Below are 20,174 nucleotides of genomic sequence, written 5' to 3' on the forward strand. Positions count from 1 at the left end.
GTAAAGCACGGACCAACCACTGCGGGCCCCGTCGCTGTTGCGTCGCTGGAACTCGAAGGTGTTTGGGCCAGTGCGTCTACGCAAATTCACACGATGGGCTGCTGCAGCACGAGCTTTGCGCGAAGTTGCAGCGTGCCGCAACGTGCCCTTACTGACCCTGCGGTGCTGCGGTAGTCGTTCGCACCCACCACCAGTGCGCCCGCCGGCCTCCTCCCTCTTGCCATCGCCTTAGCCCAACACTGGAGACGAGGTGAGCTTCACGCGCGTCGAAGAGGGCACCGGCTGAAGACTTTGCTATATGAATAGAAGGCATATCACACCTGCGGTGTCCGCCTGCACATAAGACTATCAAACCTCACTTACCATACTTGTGAGTGGGCTTTCGTTGCAGTGGAGATATCGCGCTGATGCGTCTTGTAGTCATGTCATCTCCCACTTACCTTGCCTCCCCGACGGAGGTCGCTCCTCAGCCGAGCGCTCCTATCCAGCAGAGCCGCAAGGCGTCCAGGCCATTCGACCGCGAGGACGCGGATTTCATCCTTCGCTCCGGAGACCAGGTCGACTTCCACGTCCATCGCATCATTCTCACTCTGGCGTCGCTCGTCTTCGCGGAAATGCTCTCTCTCGCTCAGCCGCCGGACGCGGCTGGTACTGAGCGGCCGATCGTTGACGTGTCTGAAGATAGCGAAGCGTTGGACGTCTTGCTGCGCGTCTGCAATCCCGAGCCAGTTCCAGACTTCCCGTCGCTCGGCTTCCTTCACCGCGTTCTCGGCGCAGCGATGAAGTACGAAGTCCATGCGGCGATCGTCTTAGCGAAGAACGCTATAGTCCAGCCGCGATTCATGGACGAAAGCCCTCTTCATGTGTTCGTCATCGCATGTCGCTTGGGACTAGAGGATCAAGCTGCTGCCGCGGCGCGACACGCTGTCGAGAAGGATCTCGTGGAGGGCGTAACATGCCCGGGGCTGGACGATATCTCCGCTGGAGCATACTACCGTCTGCTGGATCTTCACCGTTCCGTCGTCGTCGTGAACCATGGCAGTGGCAAAAGATGCAAATATTGCCCCCGCAGAAGCACGAGTCGTCAAATCACCACCTCTGTAGGGTCATTCTGTGAACCATCGAAGCGTTCCGCTTCCGTGCAGAGGGCACCTCTCCAAGCTGTCAACTCCCCCTTCGATGCGCCGGACGCCGATCTCATCCTCAGGTCCAGCGACTCGCTCGAGTTTCGGATATCGCAAACTAATATCGCGATCCTTTCAACTTCGGATCTGATCGCTCGTGCACCCCGTTCGGAGCTTCACCACGATGGTGAGAATGACGATCAGCTGTCTGTTCACCTAATGGCGGAAGACAGCGTCGTCGTTGACGCGATGCTCCGAATGTGCGTCTTAACAAGCAGTGTCCCCCTCGACGACCTCGACCTACTCCTCGACGTCCTCTCTGCCTCTCGCAAATACGGGCTACCGAGGGTGGAGGCGATAATACGGCACTCGTGGCCGATATACATCACACGTGATCCTCTGCGCCTCTATTTCGCCGCCGTGCGGTACGGCTGGGTGACGGAGGCACACCTGTGTGCCCGTTCGCTCTTTCGGGTCCACGACATCCCCTCCATACACGAGCGGTATCTTCTTGAATTCGAGACGATGGCGAATGGACCATATCGCCGGCTGCTGTCTTACCTCGAAGCGTGCTCCCAAGCCGCTACGGCTGATTTCCAGCTTCAACTTGAAGTACCGCAGCGTCCATGCTGCGGGGCGCCCGAGCAGTGCCCTTGCCAAGCCCGGTATCCCAACTCCATTCACACGACGAACTCCAACACCGAGGACGTTTGGTCACTAACCCAGTTTCCCATTTCCCACATCCGATCGCTCACAGCCGCGCTGAGAAAGAAGCCGTGCGGGTCTACTCTCGGCAGCGATTCCCAAGCGGCGAGGACGTTCTTGGGGGCTATAGCCAACGATTCACCCCCTTGTCAGACCCATCATCAGGGTGTTTTACTGGCCGTGACATGTCCACCGGCGACAAACTTAAAGTGGGCTTGGGCGGTCCTCGATGCCTACGCTTCCGCGGTGGATAACGCTGTATCGAAGGTGCGCTCTACCGCTGGCCGGGGCTGCGTAATGATACGATTTGTCACTGATGCTAAACGAAAACAGGTGCCGCTCCCGTAATTGGCCTATGCGTTGCTTCATACACATCTGGAGCGGTCTGTAATGCACTATGTATAGCATTGGTCGTTGCGGTCGGAGCTCGCAATCTCTCCCGGCTCCTCGCGAAGTTCCAGGTTCGCTGGTTTGTCCATCTACCTCACGTGTACACAAATCATGGTCTCTGCTCTGACTATCACTTGCGCTGCAACCATGTCACCCTGGGAACAATGTCATTTTTTGAATCAGTTTTCGCATTATGGTACATGCGCACTTAACAGTGGCTCAGGCCTCAGGCTATAAGAGGACTCCGCCCACGTTAACGTTAACTTAGCTCCTACCTCCTACCTCTCCCTTGGCGTACTCATTCGGCGCGCCTCCCAAGACTGTAGTAAGCATTCTCTTCCCTTGAATGGCATTGCGCTGACTAGTGGCGGTGTAGAACGGTCATGGCATCAAGTTCCACTCCTGAGCCCCTCTCCGATGTGGTGACTGGTGCTCCTCAGCTTAGCACTCAACAAAGCCGCAAGGCATCCGCGCCATTCGACCGCGATGACGCTGACCTCATTCTTCGCTCTAGCGATAACATCGAGTTCCACGTTCACCGTGTTATTCTCACCCTGGCATCACCTGTGTTCGAGGGTATGTTCAGCATTCCCCAGCCTCCCGACGACACAGGTTCCGGGCGACCGGTCGTTGACGTCTCTGAGGACGGCGAAGCACTGGATGTCCTGTTGCGCGTCTGCTACCCCGAACCGGATCCAGAACTAAGATCACTCGACCTCATCCGTCGGGTTCTCGGCGCCGCCATGAAGTACGAGATGAAAGCGGCGAACGTGTTGGCCAAGAGCGCCATATTCAAGCCTCGACACCTGAAATCCCGTCCTCTCCAAATATTCGTCATCGCGTGTCGCCTCGGACTAGAGGCCGAAGCGTCGCTCGCAGCACATAGCGCCGTCGACATGGGCAAGGTCGACGGTCACCTGCACTGTCTCGGAATCGACGATATCTCTGCTGGCGCATACTACCGGCTACTAGAGCTCAAACGCGCTCGGGCCCAGCCGCAGAAGCCCAGCCACACGCATATTGGGGAAAAACCAAGCTCTAGAACCTCCATCGCCCCTGGGGCATTCTGCGAACCGGTCCCAAGGCATGAGACTTCCGCGAGGAACTCACTTTCGGCTGTTCGCCCTCCTTTGGATGCACCGGACGCCCATCTCATCCTCAGGAGCAGCGACGGCGTCGATTTCAGAGTGTCGCGCTCAAACATCGCCATCGCTTCAGCTAGGACCCTACGAGAGCGTACGATCCCCTTGGAGCTCTGTGAGGACGACGGTGATTTGTCTATCCATCTTATGGAGGAGGACAGTGTCGTTGTTGACACAATGCTTCGGATGTGCTGCGCAGAGAGCGGTGCGCCACCCGATGACCTCGACTTACTCCTGGATGTCCTCTTCGCCGCCCGCAAATATGACCTGCAACTAGTGGAGGCCACGATACGTTACTCATGGCCGACGATCTTGGAGAAGGATCCCCTTCGCACCTATATCCATGCTGTGCGCTATGGCTGGGTTGCGGAGGCACGCAACTGCGTCCGCTCGCTTTTGCAAAACCACAGCATCTCCTCGACATGCACGCGGTATCTCCCCGAGTTTGAGACGATGCAGAATGGACCATATCGGCGACTTTTGGTCTACCTCGAAGCGTGTTCTCAAGCCGCACAACTGCCTGCCGACTCCTGGCTCGACATCAAGGGAGCACCGAGACGTTCCTGCGTGTATATGAACCCTTGCTATTCGCGGTATCCGGATAATCTTTGCATTAATACTCAGCTGGTGGGCCACAGTGCAGTGAGCAAGCCGGTGCTTTTGGCCCTTGAATCCATCCTTCACGCGCTCAAAGACAGACCATGCAAGTCCACGTTGAGCGGCAACACCAAAGTGGCCAGGAAATTCTTGCAAGCCGCAGTCAACGACCTTCCGACTTGTCGGGACCCTGACTTTCACGTTTTCGGTATGGACAAGCCTAGTTTCACCCCTCGAAACGGACCACCCTGCTCTCCTCAGACAAATCTGACCTGGGCGTGGGCAGTCCTTGATTCCTATGCTTCGGCGGTGGACGATGCTGTATCGAAGGTGTGTTTCGTCACTGGCTACTACGTACCCTTGACCATTGTGGTTTGATGACATGCAATTTTCTACAGGTGCCAGTGGACTTCATCTGATCGGCCTACGCGCTGCCTCGCACATGACGGTGTGCCGGTGCTATGTGTAGACCTTCAAGTACTAGGTTATATACTTGATTGTGGATCATGAGGCTGTAAAACTGGGGTCGGACGTGTAGTAGACATAGCGCGATAAGTAATGCGATATTGCATTGGTGTACAAGGAAATGAGGAGATTAAATCGATCGCTGAACCCTGAAGTGTATGAGTGCTTGGCCATGACTCGGCAGTCGGCCCAACTGCCCAAGGCCCGCGTTGACAGCTGCCGCGTTTCGCGCAGCGAACTCCTCGTCGAAGGTCTTCACCACAGGCTGTCCATCCCGACGTCCGTGGACTCCAGTCGGGACCCAGTGGTCAACTCGGGTCGACGCCCGCTGGCACTGCATGTCCCGGAAGCCGCATCCTTTGGGGCGGGCTCGAAGGGTTTCTTGTACATTGGCGCGCGGCACATACTTCATAAATATCAATGAGAACAATAAGGCTCCCACGACGCTCTTGGACGCCGGCTCCGACGCGTTCTGAGAGCTCACCCTTAAGTCCCATGAACTACTCCCTCGTCCCCGTCGACGGATGCAGCGGAATGTAGTACCAGTGGACCAACGACGCCGCCTTGCAGTCCGACTTCCGAGTCGACTGCTCGACGATGGAGCTCGGGAGCTACTGAAACGGCGAGAACTTCAGGTGTTCTACGCCCACAGCGAAGCGGACGCCCCCGGTCGCTTCATCGTCCTCTGTGGCAACAATATCGGCAATATCTACAGTTGTCTAAAATCGGTCAACGCATGCGGCACATTCGATCCTGCCTTGATCTCTTGTGCGAGCTCGTAGTTAGCCACAGTGATGTCAAGTAGTTCCGAAACACATCCTTGGGCTACATACAAAGTATCCTTTCACCGAAAGCAACCGTGGCACTCTTTCAAGGGTCTCCTACTTGCGTACAATCTTCAGGTCGATCTGACATAGAGCATATTAGCGAGAGGCTGCAATGCGTGTGTGTCAGGAGGGAACCAGTATGTACAGCTGATACTCTCTTATCCACCTCTACCGCAAGCCTTGACATAAACTTGCGCGTGTGCAGATGTATTGACACTCTACAAGAGGCGTTGCAGGAGGAGGCGTCTTGGAACATCTGGTCGCCTTGAAGCTCCTCCGCCTCCACTGTGTCGCGATACGGCTTTGCTGACAATGCGGCATCTCGTATCAGCGCGACACCAATCGTTACAGCTTGATCTTCAGCACCACCTGCAGGGCGAAAAGATCATTACACCATTCGTAGCAATCTGGAGAACAGGGACGCACCTCGTTAACCCTTTTATCAACCTCGAGCGCTAGGTTTTGGTGAAATCTAGAGGCATCCGCAGCTATGAGGGATTTGCAAGTCGAGCAAGGAGCTGCATCCTGAACAAGCTGCATGTATGCACCAGCGTGGTCCACTGTGCTGCGGGAGGGTTTGGCGGCGAGGAGGGCCGCTGTGCGAGCGAGGTGGACATCGAAGTACGGGCGTGCTTCAATCTCATCTCCCCCTCTGATACTCATGATGCAGACCTTATTGCGAGCTTTGGGCCGGGGACAGTCGGCGGACCCGCACGTGAACCACGTGTATTTGCCGTCTTCGAGCCATTCCGTACCCCGCGTAGCACCCTTCGCCGCCTGTGCACATGCTTCCCGGTAGCTCAGCAAACGGAAGTAGGCACCACCTGAGATGTGCTCCAGCTCTGCGACATACCGCCAAGGATGCGGGAGAGAGAGAAAATGCTTCGCGGCGACCCGGGCGGTGTCCTCCATTCCGTACTGGAGGGCGAGAGCGTACGCCTGGAGAGGGAAAAGACCGGAGAGCGCGACCAACCGACGCGTGAACGTCGGCATGAGGCCGTCCATCTGGTACTTCCGTGCGGCCTCCATCGCAGGCTTAAGTTCGTCGAGAGAGGCGAACTCCGGGTCGGAGACCGGGTAGCACATCCGCAGGAGGGCCTCGATCGTCTTGCTGTCTTCAGACACGAGGATTGGGGGAGTACGGGAGGAGGAGTCTGCGCCAGGAGACGGTTGTGGTAGGCTAAACATGTCGGCGAACACGGCCGATGCCTCCTCGAGGATCGCGCGCCGGACGCAGAAATCGACGTAGTCGGCGGTGCGCAGAACGATGTCCGCGGATGGCTTGTCGAAAGGAGGAGGAGCGATGGTGGGGGTGGGGGACTGCGTGTCGTCGCCGTGAGCTTGCTGGGTGGCCTCATCCATTGTGGAGTGTGTAGAACGGTCGGCTTCTACAAGGCAGTCTGCGATGTCAGTGGAAGCAAACATTAGGTCATGCTCGAGAGCGGTACGCACCTGGGTGCTGGCAAGTGGATGGTGCAGTTCGTGGGGGGTGCAGCGGGCTATATGTAAGAGTTCATGCCAGTGTGCTGCGGTAGCATCGTGAGACGTCTCCTGCACACCATGATACTTCTCGTAGCCTCTTCAATCGCTCGTAATGGCTTTCCATGAGCTAGTCACAGAGTCAATCAACAGCAGAAAACAGCTGCCTAAACGACGTACATGGCGGGTAATGGGCAGGATACGAATGCACGCGCCTACATAAAGGCTACCAGTACTAGGCGCTGCGTACATGCTAGTGCTCGCTCGGTACCACCTCACGCAAAGAGCAATTTGTACATCATCATGCCAGGGGCCTACTGATTCCGCGATAGCTGTAGAATGTTGCAGTGGGGTCCATGCAGAAGAAACGGTCAATATCCGGGATATCCTATAAGTGAACAGACTAGGAGCACATTACACGTGCCGCCGCGGCATAAAAATACTATAGCTTAGCCTTGACCGCCACCTTCGCCGCGTTCGCCTGCAGGATCGCCGCCGCGTCGTTCACCATGCTCTCCACGATCTGCTTCGCGGGCAGGACCTCGTGGATGAGCGCCGCGACGCGCCCGATGAGCCACGCGCGCGCCTCCAGCGACTTCTCGGGGTGCTCCTTCAGGTCGTGCTCGTACGGGAGGACACCCTTCGCCGTGAGCTCCTTGATCTCCGCCTGGCGGTTGTTGTTCCTGAAAAGCAATACTCAATCCGACGCCCCCATCACGGAGCATAAAGGAGGACTTACCAGTCGTCGACGTACGGTGTCCTCCGGACACGCAGCGGGCGACCGGTGTAGATGAGCGTCGTCACCGCATCCTCGTAGCCCGCGCTGAGGACGGCCTCCTTGTGCGCCTTCGGCGCGCCCGCCTCCGTGCTCGCGACGAAGCGCGTGCCGACCCACACGGCCTCCGCGCCCCACGACAGGTTCGCGGCGAGCCCGCGCCCGTCGTACACCGCGCCCGCCCCGATCACGTACACGGGCTCCCCAGTGAGGGGCGACTTCTGGCCCTTGCAGATGTCGACGCACGCGGGGATGAGCAGCGACGCGGGGATGTCGCCCGTGTGCCCGCCGCCCTCGCCGGCCTGCGCGCAGATGAGGTCGCAGCCGACGTCGAGGGCCTTCTGCACGTGCTTCGGGTGGCCGACCATCTGAGGTGGCGTGCGTGAGTGCGGTTCTGGGGTGGGGGGAAGGGATGGGGGCGCGACTTACGTTCATAACGGGGATGCCTGCCTTGTGCAGCTTCTCGACGACCCATTTCTGGGGGACACCGACGGCGCAGACGAAGAGGGAGGCCTTCTCGTCAATGATGACGTCGATGAGGTCAGGCAGCTGGCCCTTCGTGTAGTCGTACTAGGAAACCCGCAGTTCGTGAGACGGTCGAGGCGACGCGAGTGTGTGGGGCACTCACGTTTGTCTTGCGCGCGTTGCCTCCGACCTGCGGCAGCAGCAAATCCACGCCAAAGGGCGCGCTCTTGTCCACAAGGTCGTCCTTGAGGGCCTTGATCTGCGGAGGCAAATGTAGTCAGCACGGGTGCTCTCTGCATGTCTATGGGCATCAAACGAACTGACCTGTGCCCGCAGGATCTTGGGGGTGTAGCCCACACCGCCAATAACGCCGAGACCACCCGCATTGGTGACAGCAGCCGCCAGCTCCGGACCGGCGGCGACGTTCATGCCTGCGCGCGAGGGCGCGTTTAGTCCATATGTCGCCTCCCCCCGAGGGTTGGACGCGCGAGGGCTCACCTGCGAGCAGCACGGGGTGCTTGATCTTGAAGAGCTTGGTGAGGGGGGTCGTGATGGTGGCCATGGCGGGATATGAGTGTGAGGGGTAGGGAGACAGGGATGGTGGAGGCGACGGGCGGGAGGCTGAGAGCTTTATGGAGGCCGCTGGGGTCGGTGCCCGGCCGTCTCTCTCGCGCCCGTTTACCCGGCATGTGATATGAGATCGGGGTGAGATGAGCGCCCGCCCCGCATCATCGCGCGGAGGCGCCGTCGCGCTTGCTTCCGTCAGGGTCCTTGCTCGTCTGCATCGATGAACCTTCGCAGATCCTCGCGGCGAGCTACGTTGGCACACGGCGGGTCGTGTGCGCGACTCCCTTGAGAACTTGTGTGTACGAACGGCCGGTGTGTGGCCAGCCGGCAGTGGCACACGCAGTACCCGTCATGATCATCCCTGTGGCTTTGCTGGGGGTCAGCAGACGTTGACCGGCTGTAGACACGCCGGTGCACCCTCGTCGGTGTCAGGTATTCAGGCATGGGCCGGATCAGGCGTACTGCGGGACCAACATTGATGCCTGCATGTGCTATTCGTTAGGCTACACAGTTTGCAAGTGGAGGTATTCCACAAAGAAACAAAAGGACGACGAAGACGCTCACAGCAGGAGCGCGGCGCTCGCCTATATATCATACCAGATGAGGACCTCCTCGGTCGTGTGCCCAGCGTCTTGCTCAGTTCCTGACAGAACCTCTTCGCACCGCGGCCGGATCACTAGAACCACCAATGAACACTCAAAATCGGACAGTGATGAGACGTTTCGACCAGTCGATTAGGAACCCGGTGTTGTACAATACATAATGATACAAGGAAATAAACAAATCGAAGAATCCAAAACCCTCTATGCACCGAAACCGTAGAGTGTGCGCCCTGAACGCTTCAGCGCGTACACGACGTCGAGTGCTGTGACGGTCTTCCGCTTCGCGTGCTCAGTGTAGGTGACAGAGTCGCGGATGACCTGAGCGGGGAGGAATAAGACAATGTTTGGCGTGGCTACTGCAGAGGCAACTCACGTTCTCGAGGAAGATTTTGAGGACACCGCGGGTCTCCTCGTAGATGAGACCCGAGATACGCTTGACACCGCCACGACGGGCGAGACGACGGATGGCGGGCTTAGTGATACCTGTAGTCGTTGTCAGACGATGCGCTGCAAGTCCAATGTGCAAGTGGGCTCACCCTGGATGTTGTCGCGAAGAATCTTGCGGTGGCGCTTGGCGCCGCCCTTGCCGAGACCCTTGCCTCCCTTTCCACGGCCAGACATGTCGAGATAGGTAGTAGTGGTTGGTGAGAGTGCTTAAAAGCGCGTTGTTGGTTGGCTTCGACGGTGCGAAGAAGGAGAGGTGGCTTGTGTGAGGTGGGGAGTGGATGCAGCTTCAGCGCCTCAGCCCACTTGCTTATATCGGACGCGCCTGTGGCTATGATCACGTGTGGTGAACCTTATTTCTGTTGAACGGCGTCAACGCGCGGCGCACGTGAGCCCGGCGCGTCGCGGCGCCTTGTATATAGAGCCAGGGCGCTGCAGCCTTTCCCCTCATCCATCCGCTCTAACTCTCGCGCCCTCCGCCACTCTTACTACCACCGCCAAACCCAAACACCTCATCAGCAATGGCCCGCACCAAGCAAACCGCCCGCAAGTCCACCGGTGGCAAGGCGCCCCGCAAGCAGCTCGCTGCTAAGTCTCAGGCTCGCAAGACCGCCGCTGTAAGCCACACCTCCCTTGTCTACCTTCGAGTCTCATGCTCACCTCACTTGAACACAGGCGGCGACTGGTGGTGTCAAGAAGCCCCATCGCTTCCGGCCGGGTACCGTCGCGCTCCGCGAGATCCGTCGGTACCAGAAGTCGACCGAGCTACTCATCCGCAAGCTGCCCTTCCAGCGGCTCGTCCGTGAAATCGCGCAGGACTTCAAGGTTTGTCTTCTCGCCCTTTTACCTTTGCATGAACACGACGCTTACCATTGTGCCGCATAGACCGACCTGCGCTTCCAGTCCTCCGCCGTCATGGCGCTGCAGGAGGCGTCCGAGGCGTACCTCGTCTCGCTCTTCGAGGACACCAACCTCGCTGCGATCCACGCGAAGCGCGTGACGATCCAGCCCAAAGACCTTGCCCTCGCCCGGCGGTTGCGCGGCGAGCGCACGTAGGGGGTGTCGAGTGTCGCGATTCTTGTCTGTGTATTCTTCTGTACCGGGTGTATTTGTATTGTTTATTAGATAATTTCTTCTTTCCTCTCCATCCTGTTTGCGAGCGAGCTTGAACTGTCCGCGGTCGTGCGATGTGTGAGGCGCATGTTATGGTTTGAAGCTTTGCGTTGTGATTGATATACTATACAGAAGCATGCTGACTACATCGCTGGACCTAGTCATTACCCTAGCCTAGTGTCCTTTCAACATACCGCCGTACAAGGGGTACGGCGTGCCCATCCACGTCGCGAGCTCGGTGTGGTCCCGGTACGCGTCCCCGGTGTTGGGGTGAATGAGGACACTAACACACGTCCGCTCAGTTGACATATGACGTATCATAGAATGCGACTCACGAGAGGGGACCACGGTTCACCACAAGCCACGAGAAGAAGGTGCCGGTCTGGTGGGGTGTGAACACGTTCACCTCGAACATGGGGACCGGGTGGGGGCCGACGGCCCTGTCGAACAGCTTGTAGATGCGGAGCTACGAACGGCGCCGAGTGAGCGGTGCTTCGTCTTAGGTATAGGAATGAGCACGTACCTCGGGGAACTCGCGTCGGATGCGCTCGTGCAGCTCCGCCGCGTACTTAGCCTCTTGGGCCGCGCCGGGGTGATAGTAGACTGGCACGATACGTTTAGTTTTCAAATTTGCATTGCAATAGCGCACTGGACTCACTGTGGAAGTCGAAGCCGTTGTTCGCTGACTTGATCGGTGCGGGGAAGTCGTCGTATGCGGCGGAGCGCGGGGCTGGAGGGTTGTAGTACGACTTGCCGTCCGCGTTGAAGGTGGTAGGCAGTGGCTCTGCGTTCTCGTATCCGACAAGCGGCGACTTGAGCTGAGAGGTGGACATCGTGGACGAGGACATGTAGTCGGGTACTGCGAGTGCGGGGGTAAGAGGGTGAGGAAGTAGGAACAAAATCGCAAGATGCTGTGAGTTAAGCTTTCAGAGACTTGTTGCGTCCGTCTTAAGTACGTCGTGGCCGCTGGTTACCGTTAATGACAGGATTGTTATAAATCGCGCTCTGATCGTGGCAGACACTTCGCACAGAATGAATAACGCACGCTGAGCCCCGTTAGGCGTGCTTTGGTCAGGACGCCTTCGGATACGCAGCACGACTCAGCGCGTATGACTAAGCACAAGGTTCCAGTCGCGACGCGACGCGCGCGACCGCCACCAAGGCCGTCTTTCTCCGCCACCCCCAGCCACCACGACCACCTGCGTGCAGCACGGAAGGCCGTCCTCGAGACTCTGCTGAGATGTCCACGCGAGAAGCAGAACGCCACTCAGCGGCGGAGGAAACCCTGAACAGTACGCCTTTCTCCGACGTCCCAACGCGTCTTAGCTGATACTGGCGCACCTAGCTCTCCACGACATCTCGCAGCTGCTCAACACGGGTCTTGACAAGGAGACGCTTGCGACTTGCGTTGGCCTGATCGAAAGCGGCGTTAACCCCGAGGCTCTGGCGGTATGTCCATCGTCGCATAACGGCAGGTGCGGAGTTGAGTGTGCTGAACCGCATCGGCTGCACAGGCGGTGGTGCAAGAGCTCAGACGCGAGAGCGCTGCCACGAAGAACACCCGGGCGACGAATGGTCGATGATAGTGGGAGCAAAGGAGCATCTGTCGAAACTGAATGCAAAGTGTGGCCATGGTGCTCGGCGAATGTGACGTATTGTGTGCATCTTCGGTCGCTTTTTCACGCGTGAAAATTGCGGATAAGTCTGCACCAGTTCAGAAGCTAGCAGCAGCAGTACGCGCGATATTTTGGCAGTGCAAGACCGGGAGATTAGGGGGACCTGCAGAGTCTGAGCTCGTCGAGTACACAGGCTACGGAAGACAAGCGCTCGCCTATCTAGTTATGTCGGAGTGTGAACACTGAGACTCCGCTGTGGCGCGTTTACTCAGCTGTCACCACCGTGGAACGTCTTGCACACAGACGCTCACGTCCTTTCCAACGTTCTCGCTACCATCCTTCCGCTCTCTCGCTTTTCTTCCTCACTATGTCTTCTCCAAGATCACCACGGCTCGTTGACTCGTTCACTGCCCCGAGGGAGGTGCTGCAGGAATTCGCCGACATGGCGGAGGAGGAGGACATCGACCCTTTCGCCGAGACGGCCTCGAAGCGGCAAATCGCGTCTCGCCAGTCAGACTACCACAACCGGAGGTTCAACCGCCACGCAAACGAGAGCGCAGATGCCTTCCAGGCCTCCGCAGAAGGCGAGGAGGGAGACGTCGGTGGTTACAAAGAGGCGATGAGGCTGCAACGGCTGGAGAAGGAGGAGGAGCGGGTGAGGAGGGCGATATCGGACAAGGAGAAGCAGGCGCGGGAGGAGGGCCAGTCGAAGATGGACCTCGACAAGACTCCTCCCCGCGAAGAACTCGAGGAGGCACAGAAGGAGCTCGCCGCCCTCTCAGCAAGCACGAAGCGCAAGCGGCGCTGGGACATCGAGGAGCCAGCGAACGGCAAGGAGGAGGACAAGGAGAACAAGGGTGAGTGGTCAAAAGAGGCTCTCGAGGGCGCTGCGCCGAAGAAGCGGCGGTCTAGGTGGGATGCGACCCCTGCCGACGTCGCGGGCGAAACTCCTGGCGGAAAGCGGTCGCGCTGGGACCAGGCACCCGCCGCCGCCCCGGAGGTGGCCATGACTCAAATCATCATGAACGCGCCTGGCTTCATGCACGAGGACAAGCACAATCGGTACCTCACCGACGAAGAGCTGGACGCCCTCCTACCCTCTGCTGGTTATGTTATCGTCACTCCCCCTCCTGGCTATGCACCCCTCGTCCGACCACCCAAATTGACCGCCACGCCTGTAACCGAGGTTGGTGGGTTCCAAATCCAAGAGAGCTCAGATGCTGCGGCAATGGCCGCCGCCGCGGGTCTTGCGCCAGAGCTTCCCACCGAAATTCCTGGCGTTGGCAATCTTGCGTTCTTCAAGGCGGAGGACGCTCAGTACTTCGCGAAGATCTTGAAAGAGGAGGACGAGACGGAGATGTCTGTGGACGAAATGAAGGAGCGCAAGATCATGCGGTTACTCCTGAAGATCAAGAACGGCACCCCTCCCGTTCGAAAGACCGCTCTTCGTCAGATCACGGACAAGGCTCGTGAGTTCGGTGCGGGTCCCCTGTTCGACAAGATCCTGCCTCTACTCATGGAGCGGACCCTGGAGGACCAGGAGCGGCATCTGCTGGTCAAGGTCATCGACCGTGTCCTCTACAAGCTCGACGACCTCGTCCGACCCTACGTCCACAAGATTCTCGTCGTCATTGAGCCTTTGCTTATCGACGAGGACTACTACGCCCGTGTCGAGGGTCGTGAGATCATTTCGAACCTGTCCAAGGCAGCTGGTCTCGCCCACATGATTTCCACTATGCGTCCCGATATCGACCACGCGGACGAGTATGTGCGTAATACCACCGCCCGTGCGTTCTCTGTCGTTGCGTCCGCTCTCGGTATCCCCTCGTTGCTCCCCTTCTTGAAGGCCGTCTGTAGGAGCAAGAAGTCATGGCAAGCCCGCCACACCGGTATCCGTATCGTCCAGCAGATCGCCATTATGATGGGTTGCGCCGTCCTCCCTCACTTGCGGAACCTCGTGGACTGCATCGCGCACGGCCTCCAGGACGAGCAGACGAAGGTGCGGACGATGACCGCGCTGGCTCTGGCCGCCCTTGCCGAAGCTGCCGCCCCGTACGGTATCGAGTCCTTCGACAACGTGCTGAAGCCGCTCTGGGTCGGCATTCGTCTGCACCGCGGCAAGAGCTTGGCGGCGTTCCTGAAGGCGATTGGCTTCATCCTGCCGCTCATGGACCCAGAGTACGTGCAGTACTATATCAAGGAGGTCACCATCATCCTCATCCGCGAGTTCCAAACCTCGGACGAGGAGATGAAGAAGATCGTGCTGAAAGTCGTGCAGCAGTGCGCGGCGACGGAGGGCGTCACCGCGCAGTACATCAAGCAGGACATCCTGCCCGACTTCTTCAAGGCGTTCTGGGTGCGCCGCATGGCGCTCGACCGCCGCAACTACCGCCAGGTCGTCGAGACGACCGTTGAGCTTGCGCAGAAGTCTGGGGTGGCGGAGATCGTGGGCCGGATTGTCAACGACTTGAAGGACGAGGCGGAGCCGTACCGGAAGATGGTCATGGAGACTATCACGAAGGTCGTCGCGTCCCTTGGTGCCTCCGACATCGACGAACGCCTTGAAGTGCGCCTCGTCGACGGTATCATCTATGCCTTCCAGGAGCAGACTACGGAGGACCAGGTCATGTTGGACGGTTTCGGTACCGTCGTTAATGCGCTTGGTACGTCTTGCTTTGTCTGTATTCTGCGTTCGATTTATACTCACTTGTCATTCCCAGGTATCCGTGTGAAGCCGTACCTCACTCAAATCGTCTCGACGATTCTGTGGCGTCTCAACAACAAGAGCGCTAAGGTCCGTCAACAAGCCGCCGACCTCACGACGCGCCTCGCTGTCGTCATCAAGCAGTGTGGAGAGGATCAGCTTCTCAGCAAGCTCGGTCTCGTGCTCTTCGAACAGCTCGGTGAGGAGTACCCCGACACTCTTGGTAGTATCATCGCCGCCGAGGGAGCTATTGCCAACGTTGTCGGTATGACACAGATGAACCCTCCTGTGAAGGATCTTCGTGAGTACATCCTCTGGAAAGTATCATATTGCACGTTGCTGACCGGTTTGTTATACGCAGTCCCCCGCATGACCCCTATCCTTCGTAACCGACACGAGAAGGTGCAGGAGGCGACTATCAACTTGATTGGCCGTATCGCCGATCGTGGTGCTGAGTTCGTTCCCGCTCGCGAGTGGATGCGAATCTGTTTCGAGCTCCTGGACCTGCTGAAAGCGCACAAGAAGGGTATCCGACGTGCGGCGGTGAACTCGTTCGGTTACATCGCGAAGAGTTTGGGTCCGCAAGACGTCCTGCAAGTGCTGCTCACGAATCTGCGCGTGCAAGAACGTCAGAGTCGTGTTTGCAGTACCGTCGCCATCGCCATCGTCGCGGAAACTTGTGGACGTGAGTGCCTTGCATTGGATCTCGAGTTTCACGTCCTGACGCTGACTGCACCCTACAGCGTTCACATGTATACCCGCCATCCTGAACGAGTACCGGACAGCGGAACTCAACGTCCGCACCGGTTGTCTGAAGGCGCTGTCCTTCGTCTTCGAGTACGTCGGCCCCCAGTCCGCGTACTACGCCGACTCCGTCGTCACCATGCTCGAAGACGCGCTCACCGACCGCGACCTCGTCCATCGCCAAACGGCAAGCACGATCGTCAAGCACCTTGCGCTTGGCGTCGCCGGGCTCGGCTGCGAAGACTCGATGCTGCACCTCATGAACCTCGTCTGGCCGAACTGCTTCGAGACGTCCCCGCACGTCATCGGCGCGGTCATGGAGGCCGTCGAGGCGATGCGCGTCACACTCGGCCCTGGGGTGCTCCTCAGCTACACGCTCCAGGGGCTCTTCCACCCCGCGCGGAAGGTGCGCGAGGTGTACTGGCGCGTGTACAACTCGCTGTACCTCGGCGCGGAGGACGCGCTCGTGCCGTTCTACCCGGACCTGGGCGAGCTCAGCGAGGGCCAAAATGTCTACGATCGCCACCCGCTGCAGATGTTCATCTGAGGGGCGTTATAATGTTATGTTGTAGGATAGGTTTCTCGTGCTGTGTATGCGTACTTTAGGTCTCCTTATTGCAACTATGGTCTTGTCCGATTCTTTCGCAGCGGGGGGACGTTCCGTGAGTACAGCGCCAGGCTACAAGCCGAAAGGTATGCATTCCAGAGGGTGTCAATAAAATACTGCTAGAATCTAGTACACATTATGCACATCATGATGATCCGCCCGTCAGCCCAGCTGGGAAACCAGCGAAATCGACCTGGTCCTGCACCGCGCGTCCTGCGACACTGTACGATATGCGCAGTCGTAGACGAATGTTGGCCTGCAGGCAGAGAGCGTGAAAATATCAGCACACTAAGCCTCTCAAACAGCAACCACCGGCAGCACTCACACCAGCGGGGGCCAATACGCGCATCTCCTGGGTCTCTGCGTGGCCAGGGGCGACGTCGGGACTTGAGATGGGCGCCATTTGCAGTTGTTGCGACTGTGTGTACTAGTGTCAGCATCCAAACACACCTCCGTTAATGTGATAAAGAAACCAGACCTTTGGCACGGCCGCCTGGAAGTTGAGACCCGACAGCGGGTTCGCACCGGTCGCAACGAACTGCGCGAGGACCCGGACGAGACCCGGACGCGTCGGGGACGTCTGTGGCGTCAGTGTTACTTTCAGCTCGTTCTTGTCGTACGCGACATAGCCCGTCGCCGCTGGAGCCTGTGCGGGCGGGGGAGACGTAGCTTGCGGGACGGGTGGTGAGGGTGCTGCAGGGGTTGCACCGAACAAGGAGGAGTGTGCGTTGTACGATGGCGCCGTGGCGGCTGGAGCGGCGGCGGTGGTAGAGGGAGAGTCGAAGAGCCCGAGAATGTCCTGGGCGATGTTGCGCTGGGCAGGCGGGGGTGCGGGCGAGCCGCCAGTTGTTGGGGCGGAGGGTCCAGAGTTGCCGAAGATCTCAGCGAGGAGGTCTTGGGTAGCTGGGGCTGCAGCTTGGCCGTTTGTAGCGGGCGCGCTTGGAATGTCGTCCCCAAGAAGGTCCGCCTAAGGATCGAGTTCAGTCATTTGGACAAAGCGGGAATTCAAGGATACATACGTCCTTGCCTGGCTGTACAGAGCCGACGGGCTTGTTTTCGCTCACTAGACAGAGGTTAAGGATCCCACATAGTCAGTAGAGAAGTAACGCAAAACTCACCGACACCCAATACGGTGGCCTTCAGCTCGGGCGCAGGCATACGCTCGAGCACGCCTGACCTAATCTCGCCCAAATTGAACAGGCTCGCGAACTCTACGGCGCGCTGCTGGAGCTCAAGTTCGGGGCTTGTCGTGTAGGTCATCAGCAGCGTCTGTATCCGTTCCTGCTGCGCGGGCGATGTGGTTGGCCGCGACGAGACCTTCGTCAGCGCTGTGAGAACGAACTGGCGCGTGAGGTAGTTTGCGTAGGGCGAGTCGAGGACAGAGATGAGAAGCTCGACAATTTCCTGATCTGAGATCTTTCGCACCGTAAACCGCATTAGTGAGGAAGGAGTGGTACTAAAATGACAGTAAACTCACTGGCTTGGGCTGCTCTTCGTCAACAAGACCACCTTCGAGGAGGATCTCGCTGTACTCGCCGATCACCCATGTCGAGGCCAGCGTGAGGGATTCCTGCGAGATGTCTGAACGCAGAGAGGCGTAGAGCTTGGACGCGGTATATGCTTGTAGCTCTGGTGTGTGCGCGACCAGTCGGATGAAGGCAGAGAGAATTTCTTCTCTCACGAAGTTGCCAGCCTGAAGCGCTCATCGATAAGTATGCGTGGTTGTGGAGAGCACACCAACACGACAATACTTACCAGCTTCAATACCCGCAGAACCGTGTCAATATGCCAACGTTTATTGGGTGCGAAACGCTCCGCCGCCAAGCAGATCTGCGTGGTCATTCCCAGCTTGAACTCGTCGTCCGCGACCTCCAGGAACGCGAGCAGTTCCCGGATGAGGATCCGGACGTTCTGCTCGTTGATCAGCGCGTACGACAGCTCGAGCGCGCGCCGACGAATGGAGATATCGCCGTCGCGCAAACAGTCGAGGATGATGTTGCGATGCCGCTGAACTGCGTTCGTATCGATCGCGACGACCTTGTTCAAGGTGTTGAGCGCGACATATCTGGTGCCAACACTGGATGAGACATTTCAAAAGCGCGCAAGGGCAAAGGGCGAAACGCACCGGATGTTGTTGTCCCGGTTGCTCAAGAACTTGCCTAGAATATTAATCGCCATAACACGCAGGCCACTGTCTGCCTCGATCTCCAGGACGGTCATAACGGTCTCATACAAAATGGAGTTTCCGACGTTCTTGGTAGAATCCGTGTTCGTTGCAACCTGAGCAAGGATGTCGTTCATGATTTCACTAGCCCGCGGGTCTCCCCTGCCCAGTAGACGCATGAGGCGTAGGATTTTGACTTGCAGGAAGGGGTCCGTGATCCCTGAAACGTCGTGTTCCGGACTGTAGCCCGTGGTCACGAGTGACTTCAAGTGGCGAACGAGCAGAGGTACGGCCTGTTTAATAGACAGGCGGATGAGCACAACATCGTAGTCAGGCAAATAGGCTCCGTACGTTGCGGAACTCTTCGAGGCTCGGGGGATCAATTTGGCAGATTTCGGTAACAAGGGTAATTGCTGTGAGGAGTACTCCATGATTGCGGTCCGCGAGGAGGTTCTTGGATTTCGAGACGAAGTGGTCCGCGAGGTCTGGGACTTTGCGGACCACGCGAAGGGCACATAGCGCAGCCTACAGCCGCATGGTCATGAAGTGCAGCAGAATCCACATGACCTCACATACCTTCTTGCGAATGTAGGTGTTGCTCGAACCCAGCAGCTTCTCGATCTCGTTGGCCAAGTCTCGCGACATCTCCTCCGAGGCAATGTCCGCGAACGTGCAGAGAGCTAGTCCGACCGCGTACATATTCGCATGGTTCATGTCACTTCATGCCCGAGGTTAGATGGCCCGCCAGGCTAACGTTGCGAACGTACTTCTTCAGGGAGTTCGTGACCAGCGTAAGCACTTCCTGGCTCTCATCCAACAACAGCATGATACCCAAGTATCCCAGACGTTTGTCTCCGAAACGGGGACTTGCTACGAGCTTAAGGCATTCGATCTGACCGAAGTGGGCCTCGAAGCCGAGCATGTGAATGTAGAGGAGTTTGGCGACATTGTTGTGTCTTGCGTAGGAGTCCTCTTCACGGAAGGAGGCGCGTATAGCGGCGGACTCTTGTTTGATCAAAGCACGCTCATCTGCGACGGTCTAAGCAATGGGTGTGAGTACGGCCGCTTGGCACGTAATTGGATTGGAAAGGCGACTCGCCTTGCATGCCCGAATGCCCTTGATCAGAGCTGGTTGACGCGTCAGGACAGTAATTAGAGTGATAGACAGCGAGCATGCCTTTGAGATTGTGGTAGGGCATCCTCACGAACGGCGAGCAGGGGTGGTGGACGGAGACTGGCTTGTACGATCGCACAGCTACGGATGTCCGCGCAGTTATCGAAAACGATTGATTTACAGTATACGCCGATAACCTCGGCCGCTGAGTTGATAAGGTGGAGGGGGCCAATGATAGTGGCCAATTGAATTACGTAATACGCTTGACCCGGTCGGGTAACGGCAGTAGTGCGAGTGGCTGCAGTCTGTCTTGCACTCGGCTCTCTCTTCCTGCTACCATCTGCTCTCACACTGTCCCTCCCTTCCTGCCCGCCATGGCCGCTCAGAGGCTACGGGAGATTCTGCCTCGCCCTGGCCTGCCGAAACCCAATCCTATAAGAGAAACGCTCAGCAAACTCGGCCTCACTGAGGAACAGTTCAAGGCGAAACAGACTGAAATGATGGAGGTGCTCCTCCGCAACCAGCCTTTC

General features: G+C 58.0%; 9 protein-coding genes across 9 annotated transcripts; 4 read left to right on the forward strand and 5 right to left on the reverse strand.

Annotated features, from left to right (window-relative positions):
• Nucleotides 1-422: 422 nt before the first annotated feature.
• On the forward strand, nt 423-4,377 carry TRAVEDRAFT_20554 (uncharacterized protein; the record flags this gene model as incomplete). The annotated part of the gene is made up of 4 exons (XM_008039924.1): nt 423-2,096; nt 2,235-2,290; nt 2,596-4,288; nt 4,357-4,377. The coding sequence occupies 4 exons, from the start codon at nt 423-425 to the stop codon at nt 4,375-4,377; spliced, it is 3,444 nt and encodes a 1,147-aa protein (XP_008038115.1).
• Nucleotides 4,378-5,595: 1,218 nt separating this feature from the next.
• On the reverse strand, nt 5,596-6,612 carry TRAVEDRAFT_47742 (uncharacterized protein; the record flags this gene model as incomplete). Its single annotated transcript, XM_008040178.1, has 2 exons — nt 5,596-5,619; nt 5,677-6,612. 2 exons carry the CDS (start codon nt 6,610-6,612, stop codon nt 5,596-5,598), a joined length of 960 nt encoding a protein of 319 aa, XP_008038369.1.
• Nucleotides 6,613-6,854: 242 nt separating this feature from the next.
• TRAVEDRAFT_168197 (2-nitropropane dioxygenase) lies at nt 6,855-8,557 on the reverse strand. Its single transcript, XM_008040616.1, has 6 exons — nt 8,468-8,557; nt 8,294-8,400; nt 8,133-8,228; nt 7,934-8,074; nt 7,469-7,872; nt 6,855-7,412 (listed from the first exon to the last, which is right to left on the reverse strand). Exons 1-6 carry the CDS (start codon nt 8,529-8,531, stop codon nt 7,172-7,174), a joined length of 1,053 nt encoding a protein of 350 aa, XP_008038807.1. The 5' UTR covers nt 8,532-8,557; the 3' UTR covers nt 6,855-7,171.
• A 696-nt stretch (nt 8,558-9,253) lies between these two features.
• Nucleotides 9,254-9,843, reverse strand: TRAVEDRAFT_29136 (histone-fold-containing protein). Its single transcript, XM_008040004.1, has 3 exons — nt 9,675-9,843; nt 9,512-9,621; nt 9,254-9,456 (listed from the first exon to the last, which is right to left on the reverse strand). The coding sequence occupies exons 1-3, from the start codon at nt 9,757-9,759 to the stop codon at nt 9,340-9,342; spliced, it is 312 nt and encodes a 103-aa protein (XP_008038195.1). The 5' UTR covers nt 9,760-9,843; the 3' UTR covers nt 9,254-9,339.
• Nucleotides 9,844-10,085: 242 nt separating this feature from the next.
• On the forward strand, nt 10,086-10,756 carry TRAVEDRAFT_72117 (histone H3). Its single transcript, XM_008040617.1, has 3 exons — nt 10,086-10,199; nt 10,258-10,407; nt 10,468-10,756. The coding sequence occupies exons 1-3, from the start codon at nt 10,104-10,106 to the stop codon at nt 10,636-10,638; spliced, it is 417 nt and encodes a 138-aa protein (XP_008038808.1). The 5' UTR covers nt 10,086-10,103; the 3' UTR covers nt 10,639-10,756.
• A 53-nt stretch (nt 10,757-10,809) lies between these two features.
• Nucleotides 10,810-11,528, reverse strand: TRAVEDRAFT_72118 (uncharacterized protein; the record flags this gene model as incomplete). The annotated part of the gene is made up of 4 exons (XM_008040618.1): nt 10,810-10,978; nt 11,031-11,161; nt 11,219-11,298; nt 11,354-11,528. 4 exons carry the CDS (start codon nt 11,526-11,528, stop codon nt 10,870-10,872), a joined length of 495 nt encoding a protein of 164 aa, XP_008038809.1. The 3' UTR covers nt 10,810-10,869.
• A 407-nt stretch (nt 11,529-11,935) lies between these two features.
• On the forward strand, nt 11,936-12,278 carry TRAVEDRAFT_47747 (uncharacterized protein; the record flags this gene model as incomplete). The annotated part of the gene is made up of 3 exons (XM_008040179.1): nt 11,936-11,987; nt 12,041-12,144; nt 12,210-12,278. 3 exons carry the CDS (start codon nt 11,936-11,938, stop codon nt 12,276-12,278), a joined length of 225 nt encoding a protein of 74 aa, XP_008038370.1.
• Nucleotides 12,279-12,606: 328 nt separating this feature from the next.
• On the forward strand, nt 12,607-16,399 carry TRAVEDRAFT_168211 (small nuclear ribonucleoprotein). The gene is made up of 4 exons (XM_008040619.1): nt 12,607-14,974; nt 15,032-15,316; nt 15,377-15,700; nt 15,759-16,399. The coding sequence occupies exons 1-4, from the start codon at nt 12,679-12,681 to the stop codon at nt 16,304-16,306; spliced, it is 3,453 nt and encodes a 1,150-aa protein (XP_008038810.1). The 5' UTR covers nt 12,607-12,678; the 3' UTR covers nt 16,307-16,399.
• A 112-nt stretch (nt 16,400-16,511) lies between these two features.
• Nucleotides 16,512-19,749, reverse strand: TRAVEDRAFT_168213 (Adaptor protein complex AP-1 gamma subunit; the record flags this gene model as incomplete). The annotated part of the gene is made up of 13 exons (XM_008040620.1): nt 19,708-19,749; nt 19,630-19,658; nt 19,298-19,569; nt 19,107-19,248; nt 18,882-19,055; nt 18,492-18,823; nt 18,122-18,431; nt 17,844-18,059; nt 17,485-17,782; nt 17,386-17,429; nt 16,845-17,333; nt 16,692-16,784; nt 16,512-16,622 (listed from the first exon to the last, which is right to left on the reverse strand). Exons 1-13 carry the CDS (start codon nt 19,727-19,729, stop codon nt 16,512-16,514), a joined length of 2,532 nt encoding a protein of 843 aa, XP_008038811.1. The 5' UTR covers nt 19,730-19,749.
• Between the last annotated feature and the right edge of the window lie 425 nt (nt 19,750-20,174).

The sequence above is a fragment of the Trametes versicolor genome, assembly GCF_000271585.1.
Source record: "Trametes versicolor FP-101664 SS1 unplaced genomic scaffold TRAVEscaffold_6, whole genome shotgun sequence".
NCBI lineage: Eukaryota > Fungi > Basidiomycota > Agaricomycetes > Polyporales > Polyporaceae > Trametes > Trametes versicolor.

Coding starts and splice junctions, on each gene's coding strand:
- TRAVEDRAFT_168197 (XM_008040616.1), bottom strand. CDS start 8,531: ATGGCCACCATCACGACCCCCCTCACCAAGCTCTTCAAGATCAAGCAC. Junction 8,075..8,132: donor GCAACGCGCGCAAGACAAAC/GTGAGTGCCCCA, acceptor CGGGTTTCCTAG/TACGACTACACGAAGGGCCA. Junction 7,873..7,933: donor CAGGCATCCCCGTTATGAAC/GTAAGTCGCGCC, acceptor ACGCCACCTCAG/ATGGTCGGCCACCCGAAGCA.
- TRAVEDRAFT_29136 (XM_008040004.1), bottom strand. CDS start 9,759: ATGTCTGGCCGTGGAAAGGGAGGCAAGGGTCTCGGCAAGGGCGGCGCC. Junction 9,622..9,674: donor TCTTCGCGACAACATCCAGG/GTGAGCCCACTT, acceptor CAACGACTACAG/GTATCACTAAGCCCGCCATC. Junction 9,457..9,511: donor TCAAAATCTTCCTCGAGAAC/GTGAGTTGCCTC, acceptor CTCCCCGCTCAG/GTCATCCGCGACTCTGTCAC.
- TRAVEDRAFT_72117 (XM_008040617.1), top strand. CDS start 10,104: ATGGCCCGCACCAAGCAAACCGCCCGCAAGTCCACCGGTGGCAAGGCG. Junction 10,200..10,257: donor AGGCTCGCAAGACCGCCGCT/GTAAGCCACACC, acceptor ACTTGAACACAG/GCGGCGACTGGTGGTGTCAA. Junction 10,408..10,467: donor AAATCGCGCAGGACTTCAAG/GTTTGTCTTCTC, acceptor TGTGCCGCATAG/ACCGACCTGCGCTTCCAGTC.
- TRAVEDRAFT_168211 (XM_008040619.1), top strand. CDS start 12,679: ATGTCTTCTCCAAGATCACCACGGCTCGTTGACTCGTTCACTGCCCCG. Junction 14,975..15,031: donor TACCGTCGTTAATGCGCTTG/GTACGTCTTGCT, acceptor TGTCATTCCCAG/GTATCCGTGTGAAGCCGTAC. Junction 15,317..15,376: donor CCCTCCTGTGAAGGATCTTC/GTGAGTACATCC, acceptor TGTTATACGCAG/TCCCCCGCATGACCCCTATC.